Source organism: Zingiber officinale, chromosome 9A (assembly GCF_018446385.1).
Source record: "Zingiber officinale cultivar Zhangliang chromosome 9A, Zo_v1.1, whole genome shotgun sequence".
Classification (NCBI taxonomy): Eukaryota; Viridiplantae; Streptophyta; class Magnoliopsida; order Zingiberales; family Zingiberaceae; genus Zingiber; species Zingiber officinale.
This window is the reverse complement of record NC_056002.1, coordinates 108,167,276-108,188,869: the sequence shown is the minus strand read 5'-3', so window position 1 is coordinate 108,188,869 and position 21,594 is coordinate 108,167,276. Positions and strand designations below refer to the sequence as shown.

At 38.8% G+C, this 21,594-nt stretch overlaps 1 protein-coding gene across 1 annotated transcript; it reads left to right on the top strand.

Annotated features, from left to right (window-relative positions):
- Positions 1-7,441: 7,441 nt before the first annotated feature.
- On the top strand, positions 7,442-8,213 carry LOC122021134 (zinc finger protein ZAT12-like). Its single transcript, XM_042579221.1, has one exon. The coding sequence runs from the start codon at positions 7,498-7,500 to the stop codon at positions 8,065-8,067; it is 570 nt and encodes a 189-aa protein (XP_042435155.1). The 5' UTR covers positions 7,442-7,497; the 3' UTR covers positions 8,068-8,213.
- Positions 8,214-21,594: the final 13,381 nt, after the last annotated feature.

Genomic DNA, 21,594 nt, shown 5'->3' with positions numbered 1-21,594 from the left:
AAAAGAAATAATAGGCAGATTGTTTACTTGGTTTGCAATCAAGGGATTGCTAATTGAAAGCTTACTATAAATCTTCTTTAGACAGAGAAGCCTCTTACAGTAGTTAAAGCACTCAATTACAAAACTAAACAGAAGAAGAATTGTTTACAAATGTTCTGTTTAGTTACTAAGATCAAGACTGTATTTATAGCCCTGATCGGGGCGCCTAGAAGGGTTCTAGGTGCTTGGACATGGATAAAATGTTATCCACGCCGTACCAGATCGCAACAAGTGGTGTCTCGATAAACTTTCTGGTTCGGGCGCTTGGATCCGCTCCAGGAGCTCGAACCCTGTTAAAGTTGATCCACAGTCGAGGGCGCCCTCGGAGGTGCCCTCGTCACTCGAAGTGGTCCGGGTGTGCCTGGGCTACAGTCAACGACAAGTTGACTTTTCATCCAGCTTCGGCTCTGGCTCCTCTCACTTGAGTGATTTCGGTCATCCGGAATGGGGTTCACCCGAACCCATTTTTCGGCCTTCTCGAGCAACCTTCCGCTCCGGCTTCTCGTCCCTTGGAAACACCATGCGCCCCCTTCTCGTCCGCCAGCGTACTCTTCCACAACGCCTCGTCCCTCAGATGCACCGAGCCTGTTGACTCTTTCTTGTGTCATCCTTCTCGCTAGCTGTGTCTTTCGCTAGACCTCCTATGCTTCTAAGTTCCTGCACACTTAGACACATGGTGTCAGACCACAACAGGACCTAACTTGACTTGATGATCACATCAAATCTACCACAGAGTACTTACTCAATAAACTAAATAATAACCTGCAAGATAAGTGTTAGCACAATAATACTGAGTAGTAGTTAGACGCTCTCCCCGAGACCAGGATCCAGTCAAGGTTTTAGTTTAGGGATTCAAAATAGATCTAAACTGGACCGACACCTACTGTCCCTTAATCGGAGTGCGTCCTCACATAGTCACTTTCCTCCAGTGACTTACCTTTCCTTACCAACTTGCAGTCGGTTGACTAGCCTCTTGACCCACTAGGTTTTCATGCAGTTGTCAGGTCCGTGATCCAATTGGATTTCTGCCGGCTGTCAGGTCCCGCGAATCCAATCGGACTTTCTGTCAGATATCAGGTCGGTCCGTTGACCTATCTGGACTTCGCACCAGCTATCCAGTCCCACTGACCTATCTAGGTTTCAGCCTGGTGTCAGGTCCTCCAGACCCGTCAACTCCTGCACACTTAGTAAAGCACTTAGATTACAACAACACCCACTTAGATCACAACACCACCTAACTTAACTCATTTGTCATTAATCAAAACCTGAGTTAGACCGTTAATGCAAACTGTATCAACAATTGTTGCCTAAGCGTCGAGTTAGGAAAAAAGATATTGACATCCGCGTTTAACATACAACAACAACAACAACCAAGCATTTTCTCAGTAAGTGGGATCGACTGTATGAATCCTTTTACGCCATTGAGCTCTATCTCCTATTATATCATCATCTATATTTAAATAAATTTTATCTTGTTTTATTGTTGCTAAGCAAGTCTTTTTTGGTCTTTCTCTTTCTCGTTTGATATGCATGTTTATCATAGTTTCACATCGCCTAACTGGAGCATTTATTGGTCGTCTAAGTACATGTCTGTACCATCTTAAACGCGTCTCTCGAAGTTTGTCCTCAATAGATGCAACTCTGACTTTCTCTCTAATGCTCTCATCCTTATTTTGTCCATCTTCGTATGTCCACACATCCACCTTAACATCATCATTTCTGCAACTCTCATCTTATGCTCATGTGCTCGAGTCATATCCTAACATTCAACTCCATATAACATAGCAGGTCTAACAGCGGTTTTATAGAACTTACCTTTAAGTTTAAGAGGTACTTTACGATCACATAAAACACCCGACGCTCCCCTCCATTTCACCCATCCTGCTTGTATTCTATGTAAGACGTCTCTCTCAATCCCTCCATCATTTTGTAAAATTGATCCTAAATATTTAAATCTCTCGGTTCCGGGCAACTCGTCCTCTCCTATCTTAACAATTGTTTCATTACTTCTAATATTGCTAAACTTAAATTCCATATATTCTGTCTTTAATCTACTAAGATTAAAACCTTTCCCTTCTAGTGTTTCCCTCCAAGATTCTAGCTTAGCATTTACTCCTTCACGTGTCTCATCTACCAAAATAATATCATCTGCAAACAACATGCACCACGGTATTATGTCTTGAATATGCGCAGTGAGTTCGTCCATAATTAGTGTAAAAGGATAAGGGCTTAGCGCTGATCCTTGATGTAACCCTATCTTTATTGGAAATGCTTCAGTTACTTCGCCTGAAGTCTTTACTCTGGTCGTTACATCCTCATACATATCCTTAATTAGTTCAATATATGTTACGCTAACACCTCTCTTTTCTAAAATTCTCCATATAATTTCTCTTGGGACTCTATCATAAGCTTTTTCTAAGTCAATGAATACCATGTGTAGATCTTGTTTTTGCTCCCGATATTTTTCAATTAATTATCTAAGGAGATGTATAGCTTCTATTGTCGACCTTTCAGGCATGAACCCAAATTGATTTTTTGTCACTGTGGTCTCCTTCCTTAATCTTTTTTCTATTACTTTTTCCCAAAGTTTCATAGTATGGCTCATTAGTTTAATACCCCTATAGTTTGCACAATTTTGTATGTCTCCCTTGTTCTTATATAAGGGAACTAGAGTACTTATCCTCCATTGATCAGGCATTCTTTTCGTTTTCAATATCATGTTAAATAATTTTGTAAGTCATTCAATCCCTTGTTTCCCTAAGCACTTCCATACCTCTATCGGAATATCATCTGGTCCAACGGCTTTTCCATTGTGCATCTCATTTAAAGTTTATTTTACTTCTGAAGTTTGAATTCTACGATAAAAATTAAAATTTCTATGCTCATTTGACTTAATTAAATTACCTAAGTTAAGTTGGTCACCTAAACCTTCATTAAAAAGCTGATGAAAATACCTCTTCCACCACTCTTTTATTTCTCCATCATTTACTAATACCCTATTACATTCATCTTTAATACATTTTATTTGGCTAAGATCTCTTGTTTTCCTTTCTCTTACTTTAACTATTCTATAAATGTCTCTTTCCCCTTCTTTTTGTATCCAATTTTCGATATAACCGTTCAAAAGTTTCATTTTTTGCTTCACTCACTACTTTCTTAGCTTCTTTCTTGGCTATTGTATATTTTTTAAAATTTTCCTCGTTCTTACAAATATATAATTCCTTATAAGCTATTCGTTTTTCCTTAACTTTCTCTTGTACTTTCTCATTCCACCACCAAGATTCTTTACATAGTGGTGCATGTCCCTTTGACTCACCGAGTACACTCTTAGCTACTATTTTCAACTTTGATATCATCTTATCTCATGTTGTATTAGAGTCATCGTATATTTCACCTAATGCTTGTACTTCTACCTTCTCCTTAAAATATTTTGTTTCCCATCCTTTAACTTCCACCACTTAATTCTAGGAATTGTATATATTTTCTTTCTATTGATATTATGTTTGAGGCGTATATCCAACACTACTACCCTATGTTGGATAGTTAAGCTTTCTCCAGGGATGACTTTGTAATCTTTACAAATCTTTCTATCCTTCTTCCTAACCATAAGAAAGTCAATTTGCGATTTATTATTCCCACTTTTGAATGTGACTAAGTGTTCTTCTCTTTTCTTAAAAAACGTATTAGCTAATATAAGGTCATATGCTATCCCAAAATCTAATATAGTTTTCCCTTCCTCATTCCTCATTCTAAACCCATAACTCCCATATACTCTCTCATATTCCTCATTTTTCACTCCGACATGCCCATTTAGATCACCTCCTATTAAAATCATTTCATTTGGTGGAATATTTTGTAATATTTCATCTAAGTCCTCCCAAAACCTTGATTTGGTAGCTTCATCTAATCCTACTTGTGGTGCATATACGCTAATTATGTTAATAGTTTCTTTCGCCACTATTATCTTAAGGGCTATAATTCTATCCCCTTTTCTAACTATTCCTATTATCTTAAGGGTGTTTAACATAATTTTTTTAAAATAAATTTATCCCCTCTGGCAGTGCTTCTAGATTACGATGGGCATCTGTTTTTTAGGATATAATAAAAAAATCAAGATTGCAATATAACACAGGTTGCTCGTGATAAACTGAGAAAATACTTGATTGCTATCATGGGAAGATTGCAAAGTGAAATGTACGACAGAGTGGAAGAAATGAAGGGATGAAGGTTGAAGAATTTCTTTGTTATTGCTTCTTTTCTCATCTACTGCTTATGGTCATGACCTTCTCTACTGCTCATGGTCATGGCCTTCTCCTTAGCTACAGTAAATGGTCGAATAAAGGTCATTCTCTACTGCTCGACCGGTCTAACATTCAACGTGCATAGGTCGTGCTTGTACACGAGTCACATTTGATTCTGAATAATTCGAACCTTGAATTTGCACCTTCTACATGAGCGTGTGTGAGAGAGAGTTTTTCCTTATGCTTATGTTCACAATTTCAATACTTATAACATAATATAAATCAACTATATATAATACTATAAAATTCTCAATATAGGACTTAAATTGCATTCAAAATAGAGTCTCATTCATTCTTTGTTTTTTCCATCTATTTTCTATTTACATTTTCAATATTTTATTTGTTAGCAGTTGAATATCTTACTGATTGGTTAGTCAATTTTATCCATTGAAAAAATCACTATTAAAATTGTTTAGAGGAACCGCTTGATACAACTCTACATTTTTTTTTCTCCAAGTGTTCCCTAAGCATTTTTGACTTTTTTTTTAATTTATAATATACTATTTTTACTAGAAATAAATAATTTTTTTTTAAGTGAGAAAGCCTTTGTTGATTTTGTAGTCGACCACCTTTATAAGCTTGGCAGTAAGCTCGATGGCAAGTCTATATATGCACCTTTTCAAGAGTCCAGTCCACATGTTAAAGTATGTCGATCCCTGAATGAGATAACTATAATAACCTCCACTTTGTATGAGACTCCATAAACACTAGGACAAGTACTGAATAGGTTTTGATGTTAAAAGATACAAGACCTTGGATCAAACTCTGAATTAAAGGTATCGCAATTCATAATGATCATGCAAGTCCCTCCCCAAGTTCTTTGTGGAGATATATCCATGGAAAAAAGAAAGACAAAATACAATCTAAATCATCCAGAAGCAAGCGGACAATTTGTGTAGTGGCCTACCGTAAAGTACGGTGAGTCTTTGAAATGTTTTGAACTCACCAAGTCAATAGTCATCAATGAGAACTCGATTATGCGCACAAGACGGGGTTAATTGGAACATGCAGCTGGCCTTTTGACTCTTCCAAGTGTCTATGAAGTAGCAAGTTCAGAGCATGAAAATTAAAACAAAACAAAACAAAAAATTATTATAAGTCAATTTTTCGATCGAGGCAAGAGTCACAAATGTGACATAGCATATTCATTTAAATGACTAATTAACCAGTTACGTTGAATTCAATGGAAAGCTAAAAAAACTAGTTTGGTCTCCAGAGTTCATTAACTAATTAATGTCAACAATAAATAGCTGAGTGGCGTTTAAATTAGGCTGTTCACAAATAATAATAATAATATTATTATTATTATTATTAAAAGAAGTTACTGTATAACAACAGTTCGTGCCTACATTTTGGACAACAACCGGAGTAGTACGCAATTGACAGAAAATTAATGGGGAATGTAATTGATTAAGCTTCACGTGTTCAGCAATAATCTTGCTAATTACGGATTGAACTGGGATAAAACTTTCTTTCACACAAATCAAATATGGTGAAAAACTTAATTACTTTCCTATATCTACATACAATATTAATATGTGTGATGGACAGGTTTTAATTAAAACAGTTGCTTATATTTATATAATTTTTATTAATCTTAGCTCATAAGAAGTTACGGCAACAATAACAATACATAAATAATAAAAAAAACTTAGGAAAATATTTGTTTGAATAAAATCAAGATTAAACGTGTGAAAGATAAGACATTTCACTGGTCATGAATGCATCACAAGATTGGTTCAACGCTCAAGAGTGGCATTCATACGGACCTTATAAAATGAAATAAATCTTTTTGTGAACAAGTTCTATACTCAAACAATAAAAAAAAACAGTTAATTCATTTATATATGTTCACTACTCGTGCATTGAACTAAAACAAAAGGATTTAACATCTAGTGAAAAGTGCATAAGTTCGTTTTTATACCGGAGGTTCTTGTTTGTAGTATACCAGTATGCATGTTGTCCGAAAATCTTTAATAGCAAATTCAACCTTTTTTTCTCAATCCCGGTATACAAAAAATTTATTTCCTCTTTTTACATGCAAATTTTTCATTATTTCAACTCTCTAATACACATCGATTTATCTAATTATTCTTATTCTTTTAGGTATAAAAAATCTAAAATGATATATAATTTCTACTAGATTCAACAATATTTAACTAGAATCTAATATGTTTTTTTTATCAATTGAGCAGCTCCAGGAATCGATCGGCAATAGATCGATTTGTCATGAGAGAACATAAGTCCTCATTATTTTTTATAGATACCAAAAATTTAAAATGATGTATAATTTCTTCTAAATTCAGTACTATTTAATTAGAATTGAGTACAACTCTTTTTCTGATTGATCAATCGATTGGGAGCTATACGGCCGAATCGATTGGGTTAATCGATTCAGCCTAAATTAATCGATTGATATGAACTCCCAATCAATTGATCAGGCGGAAAAAAATCAAGTTCAATTTGATAGAAAATATAATAAAGTCTAGTTTAGAAATGCTGGAGTTAAGAGGAATTATAATTTATTTTAGATTTTTTATATTAAAAAATAAAAAAATTAAATTTACAGGCGAGAAATGAAATGAGAATAAATTTGCTTTGGAAACTAACGAAAAAGTTAAATTTGGTATTAAGAGTTGACAATTCGCCCTTAGTACAAGTACCGAAAGTAAATATTCAATCAAACTTCTCGCTGAAAACACCTTTCTTACACCATGCAGCCACTTTCGCTGAAAACACCTTTCTTACATTTCCACTCGTTTCTTCAAATAACTGCACTAGTAAGCAAAATAGGTTTACTGAAACATATTTGCTGACTCTTCCGTCCTGTGCTTTCAAACTTGATGAATAGTTTGAAAGTGAGATCGATCGTCGAAATCCCTATCTGAAAACCCTGAATATTCTTCCTTCTAGATGACTTGTAACCTAAACCGAGTTGAATTCTTGTGTGCCTGTCTCACCTTCACGTCACCCCTTGCCCAGCCTCCATCCCACCAAACAATATTGACGTAGCTCAATTGACACGTAGTCGCAGGACTTCATGGCAACCGCAAATTATGGTCTATAAAATTGATGCAGCAGCTCTTCAATTCTCTATCTTTCATTATATTCGTCGTCAAGTTTTCACAACGTGCAACTCGGTTCAACGTTTGGTGGCATGAAGAGATTTAGGGTTGCAGCAGGTGGAGACGTGGAGATGCTCGACAGCATGGCTCACGCGCTGATGCTGCTCTCGCACGGCCGCACGGGCGGCGCCGCAGGCGGAGAGTTCTTTGACGCCTCTGCGCCGTCGGCACCGGCGCGGGTCTTCGAGTGCAAGACGTGCAGCCGGAAGTTCACGTCGTTCCAGGCGCTCGGCGGGCACCGGGCGAGCCACAAGAAGCCGAAGATCGCTGCGAGTGATGGCGGCTGGGAGGCCACGAGGCCGAGGGTGCACGAGTGCTCCATTTGCGGCCTCGAGTTCGCCATCGGTCAAGCCCTCGGTGGCCACATGCGGCGCCACAGGGTGGTGATCCCCGAGGGATTGGCGCAGGGGGCGATGGCCGACGAGGGGGAGAGGCGGAGGAGGAAAACAGAGGAGAAGAGGGCGCTGCCGTGGCTGGACCTCAACGTGGCGCCGACGCCGACAGCAGAGGTAGCGGCGGAAGCCGCCGCCTCGTGCCGGAAGAAGATTTTTGGGTTTGAGCTTGTAGACACCCCGTCGGTGGCGGTGGATTGCTTCCGCTGACCCTTCTCGAGTTATTCCTTGATTTATACATCCTTTTTTTTAAAAGAAAAAAAATTCACTGTGTATACGAATTTGTATTTATTTTCTTACTTACAAAGTTTGTATTTTACGAATAAATGTTAATGAAAATAATACTGCTTTTATTTTATGGCAAAAATTAAATTGCCATCATTGTTTTTTTTTCTTAAAATAATACAACTATCCTTTAATTATTATTCCTATTATTATTTTATCTATATCTTCCATCTAAATCTTATCCTTAACTATTACTACAACTAAAGCAACCGTTGTATTTTAGCTTGTAATAACTATAATTTCATAATTGTTATAATTATAATAGTTGTAATAGCTTTATTTTCATAGAAGTTATAACATAAAAAATAATTTTAATAAAGAGGATTAAATTTTTCGGAGTCTCTTAAAAAGCTTTTAATGATATTTTTTGGACTTAAGACTGCCAATTATGGGTTACATCTCATGACAAATGTAAATCTCTAAACGAGTTTCAATTTGATAAATTATATGTCTCGTAGTTTAATTCGGGTCAAAAGTTATCAAAGTTTAACTAACATTCAGGTTGTAATAACTATGATTTTATAGCTGTTATAATTCATCTAATTGATGAGAAATATAGGTAAGAGATAATAATGAGAATAATATAGTAAAAAATAGTTGAATAATTATACATTGGATGAAACATTCTTTTTTATAAGAAAAAAAAATTAAAGTGAAGTATCATTTGACGATTCTAAAAAGTATCATCTTGACGATTCTAAAAATAAAGGATGCTTTTTAATTTTTTCCATTATTTCTATGATATGATAGATAAATAGAGGATTGAAGATTGAAGCCTTAGTATAGTTGATAACTACATAGGTAGTTATTAAAATATTTTGGGTCAATTTCCAATGTGTCAAAAATAGCTCATTGGGTGCTTGACCTCTCTCATGTAAAGGATTGTTGTGTTAGAGAAAAATATCCTCTGTGATTTACGTTCTTATATCTAACCAGGGGTTGATGATATTGGGTCGCCTAGGGTAAGTATTATCACCTTTTGCTCCAATAAATAAAAGATTGAAGTCCTAGGCCAATGGTGCAGCGATAAAGCACTTTCTTAGTTTCTTAGATGATACAGCGTATTACGAGTGACCTTGAAATAAAGGTGGGCTCAATAATCAAGATGATGTGGCAGTCAACGTCCAAGAGGCATAAGGGTGTGCATCATCGGATAGACCACTCACTTTTGAGGCTTAGCTCCTCGCTCTTTAAACACAAATCTCTCATCATACAACCAGTCGGTTGTATGCCCCATAGCTGCTCGGACTTATGGGGATCAGCTCTCCATTTCTCAGCACCAAGGCACTAAGCATGTAGCCGATTGGCCCAAGAGCCGGTCGAACTTTCAGAGCTTAGCTCTCCATTTCTCAGCACCAAAGCACTTAACATATAGTCGGTCGGCCCAAGAGTTGATCAGACTTACGAGGCTCAACTCTATATTTTTCAACCCCAAGGCACTCAGCATATAGCTAGTCGGCCCAAGAGTCAATCGGACTTACGGGGCTCAACTCCTCATTTCTCAGCTCCAAGGCACTCAGTATATATCCGATCGGCCCAAGAGCCGGTTGGACTTATGGGATTTAGCTCCCCATTTCTCAGCCCCAAGACACTTACCATATAGCTGGCCAATCCAAGAGTCAGTAAGACTTACGGGGGGCAACTCTCCATTTCTCAACTCCAAGACACTCAGCATATAGCCGGTTGGCCCAAGAGCTGATAGGACTTATGGAGTTCAACTCCCTATTTCTAAGAGCCAAAGCACTCAGCATATAGTTGGTCGACCCAAGAGTCAATCAGACTTACAAGGCTCAGCTCCCCATTTCTCAATGCCAAGACACTCAGCATATAGCTGGTTGGCTCAAGAGTTGGTTGGACTTACAGGGCTTAGCTCCTTATTTATCAACGCTAAGGCACTCAACATATAGCCGATCAACCCAAGAGTCAATCAGACTTATTGGGCTCAACTCCCCATTTTTGAGCGCCAAGGCACTCAACATATAGTCGGTCAACCCAAGAGTTGGTCAAACTTATGGAGTTCAACTCCTCATTTCTCAGTGCAAATGCACTCAGCATATAGTTGGTCGGCCTAAGAGCTGGTCAGATTTATGGATTTCAGCTCCCCATTTCTCAACGCCAAGTCACTCAACATATAGCCTGTTAGCCCAAGAGTCGGTCGGACTTATGGGGCTCAGCTCCCTATTTCTCAGTGCCAAGGCACTCAGCAGAAGACCGGTTGGCCATAACACTAGTCGGACATCCACGTCTCAATTCCTCATTCTTCATGGGCAAGTCTCATAGAATATGATCGATCGACCCAAAGTACTGGTCGGACCTTTCGGGACTTAGCTCTCCACTCTTTAAGGGCAAAGCTGTTGTGACCGTTGGCCGGCTAGAAGAGGTGTTGAATAGCCCTGCACAATTAAAACAAAAACGAACTTTCTCGGACTTTAAAAAAACACTTGCATAAAATAAAATAAAGAAATAAACTAAAAGATGAGGCTCACAGATTTTACTTGGTTACAACCGGGGAGGTTGTTAATCCAAGGAAATGTATCACACTAAGTATCTCCTTCAGGCAGAGAGCCTCTTACATCAGTGAAAGCACAAAGAGATGAAGCTAAACTAACAAAGTAAAGCGCACAAGTGTTGGAACTCAAATTGCTTGTTGTTATTTAGCTTCTGGACCAAGGTTGTATTTATAGCCTTGGTTAGGGCACCTAGAAGGGTTCCAGACGCCTGAAGTGGGATAGAATTCTATCCCTGACACAACGGTCAACATCCACGTCGGATGTGGATAAAAAGAGGTTCAGAGCACCCGAATCCTAAAAGTCAACAAGGTTGACTTTTTCGATCCGGGCCCTCTGCTCCGGTGCTGCTCGCCTCGGTTCCGGTCTTCCACTCTGGCTCCGCTCGCTTGGGTGATTTCGACTATTCGGAATAGGGCTCACCCGAACCCAACTTCTGGCTTTCTCCTCGAGTAAGCTTCCACTTCGGTTTCTTGTACCTTGAAATCGTCGCATGCTTCCTTTTCGTCCGCCAGCGTACTCTTCCGCAGCTTCATCCCTCGGACGCACCGAGCCAGTCAGTTCTCTTCCGTGCCGACCTTCTCGCTAGCTGCGTCTTTTGCTCCTCGAGCAATCTTCCGCTCCAGCTTCTCGTCCCTCGGAAACATCGCACGCTCCCTTCTCGTCCGCCGGTGTACTCTTCCACAACACCTCGTCCCTCAGACACACTGAGCCTGTCGACTCTCTCCCATGTCATCCTTCTCACTAGTTGTGTCTTTTGCTCGACTTCCTGGGCTCCTAAGTTCATGCACACTTAGACACAGGGTTAAACACAACAGGATATAACTTAACTTGTTTGATCACATCAAAACAACCTTGGCGTACCAACAATCTCCCTCTTTTTGATGTGAGCAACCCAAGTTAAGATAGGGTAAACAACTATAAATTTAAAATAATAAATTTTACAATAAAGAACAAAAAGTAAAAATTTTAAGCTACCTCCCTCTAGACTTAATTCTTCCTTCTCCCCCCTTTGATCACATAAAAAATGGGATACCAAAAAAAAAAAAATCTAAGGGTCACTTATGAAATAATCAATAATTTCCTCAGGTAAACAAAATTTTTTAAAAGAATAATTTTTATAGAAATTTTGGTAAAGTAAATTTGATACCAAACAAACTTTAAGAAAAAAAATTTCTAAAGAAAAAAAAATTCTAAGTTTTTTTTTAAAAAAAATTGTGCAACATATAAAATACATTTTGGTAAAGCACGAGTTTATAAAATAACTTTAAAAAACTTTAAGTTAAAAATGAAAAAAAAATTAAGTTAAACAAATTTGCATAGAGAAATTTAAGAATTTTCCAAAAAAATTGAATAATTATTCAAAGCATTATCTAATTTCAATTTTAATACTTTATCAGTTAGTCAATTAAATATTTTATTTCAATAGTTAGCTTTCAGGCTGTGGCGAGGCACTAGGCCTTCTTGGTTATTGGATCATCAACCACTTCTAGACAAAGCCTCATAAGGAAATTAAACGTTTAATTTTCTTGCTGAAAGCGCTAAATCTAAATTAAAGTTCAAGTTAGACAAGACTTTGGAATCCAATATAGGTTCCAGCCAACTGGATTAATTAGGAATTTCTTCGGGACATATTTCTTTGAAATATTTCTAATTTGTCCTTTGTAATATCTAAAATACCAATTTAAGTTATTGAATTTTCTAAAACTTGTATTATATGAGCATGCATGATTTTTCAAGTTACTTATTTCTTTTTGCAAAATATCATTTTCTAATTTTATTTTGTCAAACTCTTCTAATGGGTAATATTTTGCTAAAATTAATTTTTAATTTCTTTTTCAAGTTTGCAACAACCTTTAGTTAATACTTTCATAAATTTAAATAACTTGACAGGTGGGAGAGATCATGCGTGACTTATCTTGTCGACTTCGTTATCCGTAGCTCCCCCTGAATTGCTGCTTTCTTCCGATATAGTTCCTCCTTCATCGATGTTCTCGATGCTCATTTTGAACGAGCTTGCTTCGTGTTCATCTTCTTGATGACTTGCCATTAATGAAAGTCCGGAGAAAGCCTCGACTTTCGATTCGAGCGACGTATCGTCCCACGTCGCCTTTAGAGTCTTATACTTGTTCATTTGGACATGCTTATTTCCTTTGTCCTTGTCCTTATTCCTAAACTTGGGGCAGTTGTCTTTGATGTGTCCTTCTTCATTGCAGTGGTAGCATCTGATCGTCCTTTTCTTTCTACCCTGCTGATGGTTATTTCTTCTTGATTTAAATAACTTTTTAAAACGTCTTACCATCATTGTCATTTCTTCATCCTCGAGAGAAAATTCTGAATCTTGTTCGTCCATCCTTGCCTTAAGGGTAATGTTGTGCGTCGGTTCCTTCTTTGTATCTTCACATCTCGACTCATGGATTTCAAAAGTTGAAAACAACTCTTCTAAGGTAACAGTTTCTAGATCCTTAGAGATATAGTAGACATCTACTAATGATGCTCATTTCGTATTTCTAGGGAATGCATTAAGTGTGTACCTTAGCGAATCTCGGTTGCTTACCTTATCTTCGAGATTCGAAAGTCCGGTGATGAGCTCCTTAACTTTTGAGTGAAGGTGTGTTATGGTTTCGTTTTCTTCAAATCGGAGGTTGGTGAGTTGATTGCGAAGTAAGTCCCGTCACGCAAGTTTCGCCTCCGAGGTTCACTCGTGTAGTTCTAGGAATTTCTCCCAGATCTCCTTTGCGGACTCATAAGCTCCAATCTGGTTGACTTCTTGTGGCAGTAGTACACTTAGCTGATGAAACTCTACCCGGCCGTTTGCCACATAGTCGGCTTGTTCCTTCTTCGTCCATTGATACTTTTTCTTGCCCTCGGGTACTTCAAAACCAAATTCCATTATTAATGATAAATCAAAATCGATTTTGAAAAATACCGCCATTCTCTTTTTCCAGCTCGCGAACTCCTCCTCGAATTTTGGTGGATAGATACATGGTTTGTCCATCGTCTTTGCTTCGATCAGCAGTTAGTCCTCCTGAAGCGTCCTGGCCCTGATACCACTTGTTGTGACCGTTGGCCGACTAGAAGAGCGGTTGAATAGCCCTGCACAATTAAAACAAATATGAACCTTTCTCAAACTTTAAAAGAACACTTACATAAAATAAAATAAAGAAATAAACTAAAAGATGAGGGTCACAGATTTTACTTAGTTACAATCGGAGAGGTTGTTAATCCAAGGAAATATATGACACTAAGTATCTCCTTTAGGCGGAAAACCCTCTTACAGTAATGAAAGCACAAAGAGATGAAGTTAAACTAACAAAGCGAAGCGCACAAGTGTTAGAACTCAAAGTGCTTGTTGTTATTTAACTTCTGGACCAAGGTTGTATTTATAGTCTTGGTCGGGGTGCCTGGAAGGGTTACAGGCGCTTAGAGTGGGATAGAATTCTATCCCCGACGCAACAGTCAATATCCACGTCGGATGTGGATAACAAGAGGTTCCGAGCGTTCAGACCCTAAAAGTCAACAAGGTTGACATTTTCAGTCCGGGCCCTCTGCTCAAGTGCTACTCGCCTCGGTCCGAGTCTTCCGCTCCGGCTCCGCTCGCTTGTGTGATTTCAGCTATCCAGAATAGGGCTCACCTGAACCCAACTTCCGGTCTTCTCCTCGAGCAAGCTTCCGCTCCGGCTTCTCGTACCTCGGAATCGTCACATGCTTCCTTCTCGTCCGGTAGTGTACTCTTCCGTAGCTTTATCCCTCAGACGCACCGAGCCCATCGACTCTCTCCCGTGCCGACCTTCTCGCTAGTTGCGTCTTTTGCTCCCCGAGCAATTTTCCACTCCAGCTTCTCGTCCTTTGGAAACATCGCATGCTCCCTTCTCGTCCGCCGGTGTACTCTTCCGCAACACCTCGTCCCTCAGACGCACTGAGCTAGTCGACTTTCTCCTGTGTCGTCCTTCTCGCTAATTGCGTCTTTTGGTCGACTTTCTGTGCTCCTAAGTTCTTACACACTTAGATACAGAGTTAAACATAACAAGACCTAACTTAACTTATTTAATTACATCAAAATAACCTTGGGGTACCAACAAAATCTTCCAGTATATGGTCGGTCGTCCCAAAGTGCTGGTCAGACCTATAGGGCTAAGTTCCTCACTTTTCCTTGATCAGTCTCCCAGTATACAGTCAATCAATTACAAGGATGATCAGATTTCTTCTAGAAGACAATAGTGTTAGAGAATCATAACAACTTAGCAGAGAACAACGATCACTCATCAGGGAATATTCCGCTATCCTGGCATATGCACACAATGGAACCTTCCTCTAAGAGTGGTCATATCTCTATCTTCATTCGACATATTCTGACACCAGATATTCTCTGACATCTCATTATTACAGAGGTTATGAGAGTCAGAATAAAAAAGGGGAGTCCTTTCCGTAAGTCTAATAAGCTCACGCATACATGCTCACTTACGGTTGACTATGTGTGTACTCACGCACATATATTTATTGTTCTACTGTTTATCTTCTCCACTTTTCGTCATCGTTCTGATTTAAATATCAGAGTACCTGCGTTAGGGACCTCCTTTTTGATTCTTGCTCTAACATTTTCATTTTCTCTCTCTTATGTGTGCTGAAAAGGGTGCTTGAGGCCATCTTCTTCCACCTCGGAGTTTTCTCACGGTTAACAACAGAGCCATCTACCCAGCGTGGCATCCCCTCTATTTCAGACAAGATCAAATTTAGCGTCGTCTATGGAAAGTTCGCCTGAATTTGAAATGCGGAGATGGATGAGACTGCACGATTTGCCACAGTTACTTTATCGCAGGAAGATTTGGGACTGCTAATAAATGCTCGAGCGTAAAAGTTAGTGCAACAACAACAAGAAGCAGTCTGAGGCCTCTACAACACAATTCAGCTACATCAATGATGGATCCTCCACCTAGTGAGGGACTTGAGTGGAGGACCCACTAGGTTCTAACCAATTCCTTCTCCTTTGGCTGGCTTCATGCAAGAGCTAGCGCAGCCGATCAACCTGCCGCCCTCTCTGATTGTGTATCACTGAGTATTGTTTTGCACACTCTTTGACGATATAGCCCGAGTAGAAAGGCCACAAGGATCATCTTCTGGGAATGCACTTGCTAGGAACCCGTGAAGGGAAAAGGCTCAGGTCCCTAGTGGTTTGCCCAAACGGATAAACATGTCATTTTTCTATTAAATATTGGAGGACAAATTGTTGAACCACTTCCGACCCTTGACGATAGGAGAATACAGAGGGGCAACTGACCAAAATGGCCACCTCCTCAAATTTGAAAATACAGCTATCCTTCATCAGTATATGGACATAGTAAAATGTTGAGTGTTTCTTACCACTCTATTTGGCTCGGCACAGAGGTGATTTAATTGGCTCCCACCTGACTCCAACTGCTACTTCAATGATTTCCACAAGACATTCCTTCACCACTTCGTCAATAGTCGGCGATACCACAAAACTACACTGAGCCTCTTTTCGCTCAAGTAAGGGCCAAAGGAGTCACTAAGAGCGTACATCAAAAGATTTAACTGAGTGGCCTTGGACGTTCCTTCGACCATCCTAGAGATCCTAGTGAGTGTCTTCTCCCAAGGGTTTAGTGACGGGGACTTCTTCCGATCCTTGATCAAGAAGCCCTCTAGAGACTTAGACCACTTACATGGAAGGGCGACCAAGTATATCAACATGGAGGAGGCCAAGTCCACTTGGAAAATGAAGTGGTACCGCTTTCTCTTTTCTCTACCCCTGACCATCAACCCCCCCCCCCCCCCCTCCTCTTCCACATAATGGACCCCGAGTAGGACCCCAACCACATTATCACGAGCAACGGCCTAACATCGTACAACACGTGGAGGAAAAATAAGCATGATTCCCTAAATCCCCGATGGACTCCAAGGTTCTACATCTACCATTGTTCAAAAACACAAATCGGTGGGCCGACAAAAGTGTCCCCCGACATGGCAAGAAGAAAACTGTATCAATACTGCTAGAGGTGATAATAGGCATGATCGTCGGTGGGTCGACTGATTGAGATTCCAATCGAACCTGCAAGTCACATGCTCGCCGACTAAAAATCCATGCAGTCGGATGTAGCCAAGAGCAAGCATAAGTGCCCAAAATCAGTTTTAGTCCTAAGGATTTGGAAGGGGTGAAAATGCCCCATGATAATGTGTTAATCATTAAGGCTGCTATAGTCAATTATAACATACATCGTACTTTTATTGATGCTGACAACTTGATCAACATTATTTTCAAGAAGTCATTCGAGTAGAAGCAAATAGAAAAGAGTGAGCTTCAGCCTATGATGATGGCTCTTTACGGGTTCACAGACAACAAAATTCAATGGCTCAAATAGATTAAGCTAGTCATATCCTTAGGGGAGGAACCCCTGATGAGGATGCATAGATCGACCTTCATCATGGTGGGCACACCCTCAGCTTATAACATAATCATAGGTCGACCACCCTTAAATGAGTTTCGAGCGGTCGTCTCAACCTTTTGCCAGAAAATCAAGATCCTCGTGGACAACCAGGTTGAGGAAGTAAAAGGAAATCAGGTAACACATAAATGCTATGTTGATGTGGTCAAGACTAAGGCTCGTACAGCTCGGAAGAGCCAATGAATGGAGATTAACATCATTCATGAAGTGCTCTGACACTAATCTATGAAGAAAAGGAGGAGATGCAGATTCAATTGGGTTGCTCAGAGGCCACCACTTAATAGCGGTCGACCTGGCCCCGAAACTCAAAGTAAATCTTGTCACATGCCTAATGTGCAATAATGATGTCTTTACTTGGACACCCAAGGACATCACAAATATATCACCAACAATTATGGAACATATGCTCCACGTCCGCCAAGATGCTCAACCAATCAAATAGAGGAAGTAGGATTTTGGAGTCGAGCAGAATAAAATCATCTGAGTAGAAGTGGACAAATATAGAAGTTGATTAAAATAATTTTTTTAAAATTATTGCGCCCTCATGTAGTAAAGGTTTTTAAAAATATTTTTTTTAAAGAATTTTAAAAGAACTTTTTTTAAATAATTTTTTTTAAGTGTTTTTAAAATAATTTTTAAAAGAATTTTTAATTTGATGTAGTACGTTAACTAATTTTACTTTAATTTAATTTTAAATTTAATCCTTATTCATCTCATCCAGTCTAAGTTTTCAAACAATAAGACTCTATAATTTTGTGAGATGAGTTAAGTTAAATTTCATAATTTGGTTTAACTTATGTTAGATTCAAGTTTAGCTTTGGGTTCAACAAACAGGTATTCTTTGGATTAACGTCTAGCTGTGGTGAGTTACTTGGACATCGTTAGAGTAACCACGCTTTCAAAAATTTTCAAATAGTCTCGTCCACTGAACTTAGTATAAAACTTTGGTCTAACAAGTTAGGATTAGTAAGGGATATTAGCTTCAGTTAGTTCCACTAAGCTAAATACACTAGGTCGAAGTCATATCTTCCTAGACATGCATAGGCAGAGTTTCCTTAACCTACCATCATCCAAAACTTCACCAGAACTGTTCATCGAGTTAAACTTTTGTCCCTATTTAAACTAGTCCTAATTATCCACCCGGATAAGTTATTAATTTTGGAGGTGCCAACTAGTTTGGAGTCTCCCCCTGAATTATTCGATTTAGGTTTTAGGTTTTGGGTATATGTCGATTTGCTTTATAGTTATAATATACTTGGTTATAGTATGGATTTAGATTATTTTTATTTTTATTTAATTTAGGTTTAATATTGCTTTGTTCGACTTTATTAAATTTAGGTTAGAGGGTTTAATTTTTTAGATTAAGGTTGAGTTATTTGATTTATTTGGTTTTAGATAGTGTATTTTATTTTTAGGTATGTAGAATTGATTAATTCCTATTTGCATGGTTAGGCATGCTTTCGGAACTTAGGCCTTTTATTTTGATTGACTAGAGATATAAAGGTTTTATTAGTCAAGCTGGAATTGTATCCGAGTCCGGACTATTGTAAATAGCTTTTTATGATCCAAGTATCATATCAAAATAGTTAGATCTAGTTATGAATTTTTCTACTAGTTATTTTAGTTCAACTACTTCGCTTTTCAATCTGGAATTATCCTCCTCAAGCTTTGTAACTTGAGTTGGGATTTCATGTTGAATCGGCTCAGTTGTTGAGTTTGATTTTAGTTGTTTGTTAAGTATTTTATTTTCTAAACTTAGTTCGCTTATTTGATTTTCAGACATAGTTAATTTCTTATGTAAGCATGCAATGATTTTAAAAAACTTTTTGCTTAAAATAGATTGTACCTCATCGGAACATTTAGAAACGAGTGCAGACTCGTGGCTCGATTCAGGTTCGGACCCCTCTTCTGATTCAATTTCTAATTCTAGTCCATATGCCATCAATGCGAGGTAGTTAGTGTGCTTCAGTTCGTCGCTGCCCAATTCCTCCGCAGAGGATTCATTCCAAGTCGTGTTGAGGGCTTTCTTCTTCTTGAGATTCGGGCAGTCATTCTTGTAATGCCCCTTCTTGTTGCATCCAAAGCATGCCACATTTGTCTTGTTGTTGTTGGAAGTAGTCTTGGTCTTTTGCAAATCCCTTTTAGTGAAGTCTTTCTTGCTTCTAGTCAACATCTTCCTTACCAAGTTTGCTAGGTGTTCTTCATCATCTGGGTCTGAGTCAAACTCATCTTTTGGTTCGGGTCTAGGTCTAGATTTTTCTTTTGACAATCCTGCAATAAGAGCAATACATTTCTCGAGTTTAGCATTAGTCTATTCGTACAGCTTTAATTCATAGAAGAGTTCATCTAATTTTAATTTTTACAAATTTCTCGAGATTTTGTAGGCATCCACGATGGATGCCCATAGTGCATTTCGAGGAAATACGTTTAGAGCATACCTTATCAGATCTCAGTTCTCTATCTGATGGTCAATTGTGTGGAGCCTGTTGAGGATATCCTTTATCCTCACGTGCAACTAACTGACGGACTCTCCTTCCTGTATTCTGATATTAAATAATTTATTTAAGACCAAGTCCCTTTTTGTTACCTTTACGTCGTTGGTTCCCTCATATAGTTCTATGAGATTGTCCCATAGCTCCTTTGTGTTCTCGTGTGGGTCGACGCGATTTAGTTCCTCCTTCGTTAGTCTGCATTGGATTGTGTTGAGGGCATTGAAGTCGATCTAGGCATTCTTCTTCATCTCCAGATTCTAATTTTTCGGGTCCATTGGAATTCTGGTGTTGTAGTCGACTGACACCTTGTATCCTTTGGTGACGTTGAACCACTAGTCAAAGTCGGTCTTCAGGTACACTTCCATCTGCTTCTTCCAATATGGGAAATCGTCCCCGTTGAATAATGGTGGATGAACGATACTGTAACTTTCATTTTGGGTCATTTATCATTGAAATATAGAGCTAAAGGGAGGTATCTAGACTTGGTCTTGAATTAGCAGAGTTTAAAGAGAGGAAAAAAATATCGAAGAACTCGAGTGGTGTTGTACCAACTTTGAGTAAAAACTAAACAAGAATGAATTATTTAAAGAGGTAAACTTTTATCAGTTAAAATAAAATATGAAAAACTAAAATCCGAAAAGAACATAAAACAATTCCCCCGGCTTGATTGGTGGTTGCACCAATTCAGAGCAGAACCTTGCTGTGATACCACTTGTTAGATCGAGTCGCACGTGAGAGGGGGGGTGAATCATGTGGTTTTGGAAATCTTTTATTTTTGTTTTGAGATCAAAGTAAATGCAACAGAAAAACACAAAAATTAAAAGCAAGTAAGAAGACAAAAGCATACACGATCGATTTTACTTGGTTTGGAGCCTTTGGCGACTCCTACGCCAAGATCCAGGTCCTACAGACCTATCAATGGGTAATCCACTAATATACCTCTTCCAATACTGCTAGAAGAGGGAATCAAGTACAAAGAAAGTCGGAACAAGTGCAATACACTACACTTGTCCTTTTGCAATAATTAAGTACAGAAATTAAAGTTACCAAACACTTTTTCGGAAACGGCTAGCTCATGCTCGGTGTTTGGGTAGCTTCTTAGTGGTAGACGGGCATAGTAGCATCATAGCAGAGTTGCAGTAAGAAGCCGAAGCAATCGGAACCTTAATCGGATGCGTAAAAGCATGTATATGAGTTGTATATGATGGCTTGGACGAGCACTCCTTTTATTGAGCATGGAAGGCGCCTTTCAAAGCCTTGAAGACACCTTCAATGTGGCAAATCTAATCTCGAAGAGCTCGGACCTTATCTGCGATAAAGTTTGAATTTTATCCTACTAAAGACGCCTTCCATAGATTTGAAGGCACCTTCCGTGAACAGTACGAAGGTGCATCCCACTGCTTGAAGGTGCCTTGGGTACTATTCACCCGAGGCCTTTTGTGCTCCTTTTGTCCTACAAAAAATATTAGTCCAATAACTTACAAGACAAGTGTTAGCATAATAATAATGAATAGTATTTAAACCCTGCCTCACCGAGACTAGGATTTAGTTAAGGTCTCAATTTAGAGATCCAAAATGGACATAAACTAGACTGACGCCTACTGTCCCTCAGCCGGGACATGTCCTCATAGAGTTACTCTCCTCCAATAACTTACCTTCACTTAGCAACTTGCAGTTGGTTGACTAACCTCTTGACCCACCAGACCTTCATGTCAGTTGTCAAGTCCGCAGACCCAACTAGACTTCTACCAACTGTCAAGCCCCATAGACCCAACTGGACTTCCTGCCATATATCAAGTCGACCCTTTGACCTATCTGGGCTTTGCACCAACTATCGGGTCCCGCGGACCTAGCTAGATTTCAGCCTGGTGTCAGGTCCTCTGGATCTGTCAACTCCTGCGCACTTGGTAAAGAAATTAGATCACATAATACATCTAACTTTAACCTATTTATCATATATCAAAATCTAATTATCAATGTAACCTACACCAA

Excerpts from the sequence above, each read along its gene's own strand:
- LOC122021134 (XM_042579221.1), top strand. The coding sequence starts at position 7,498 with ATGAAGAGATTTAGGGTTGCAGCAGGTGGAGACGTGGAGATGCTCGAC.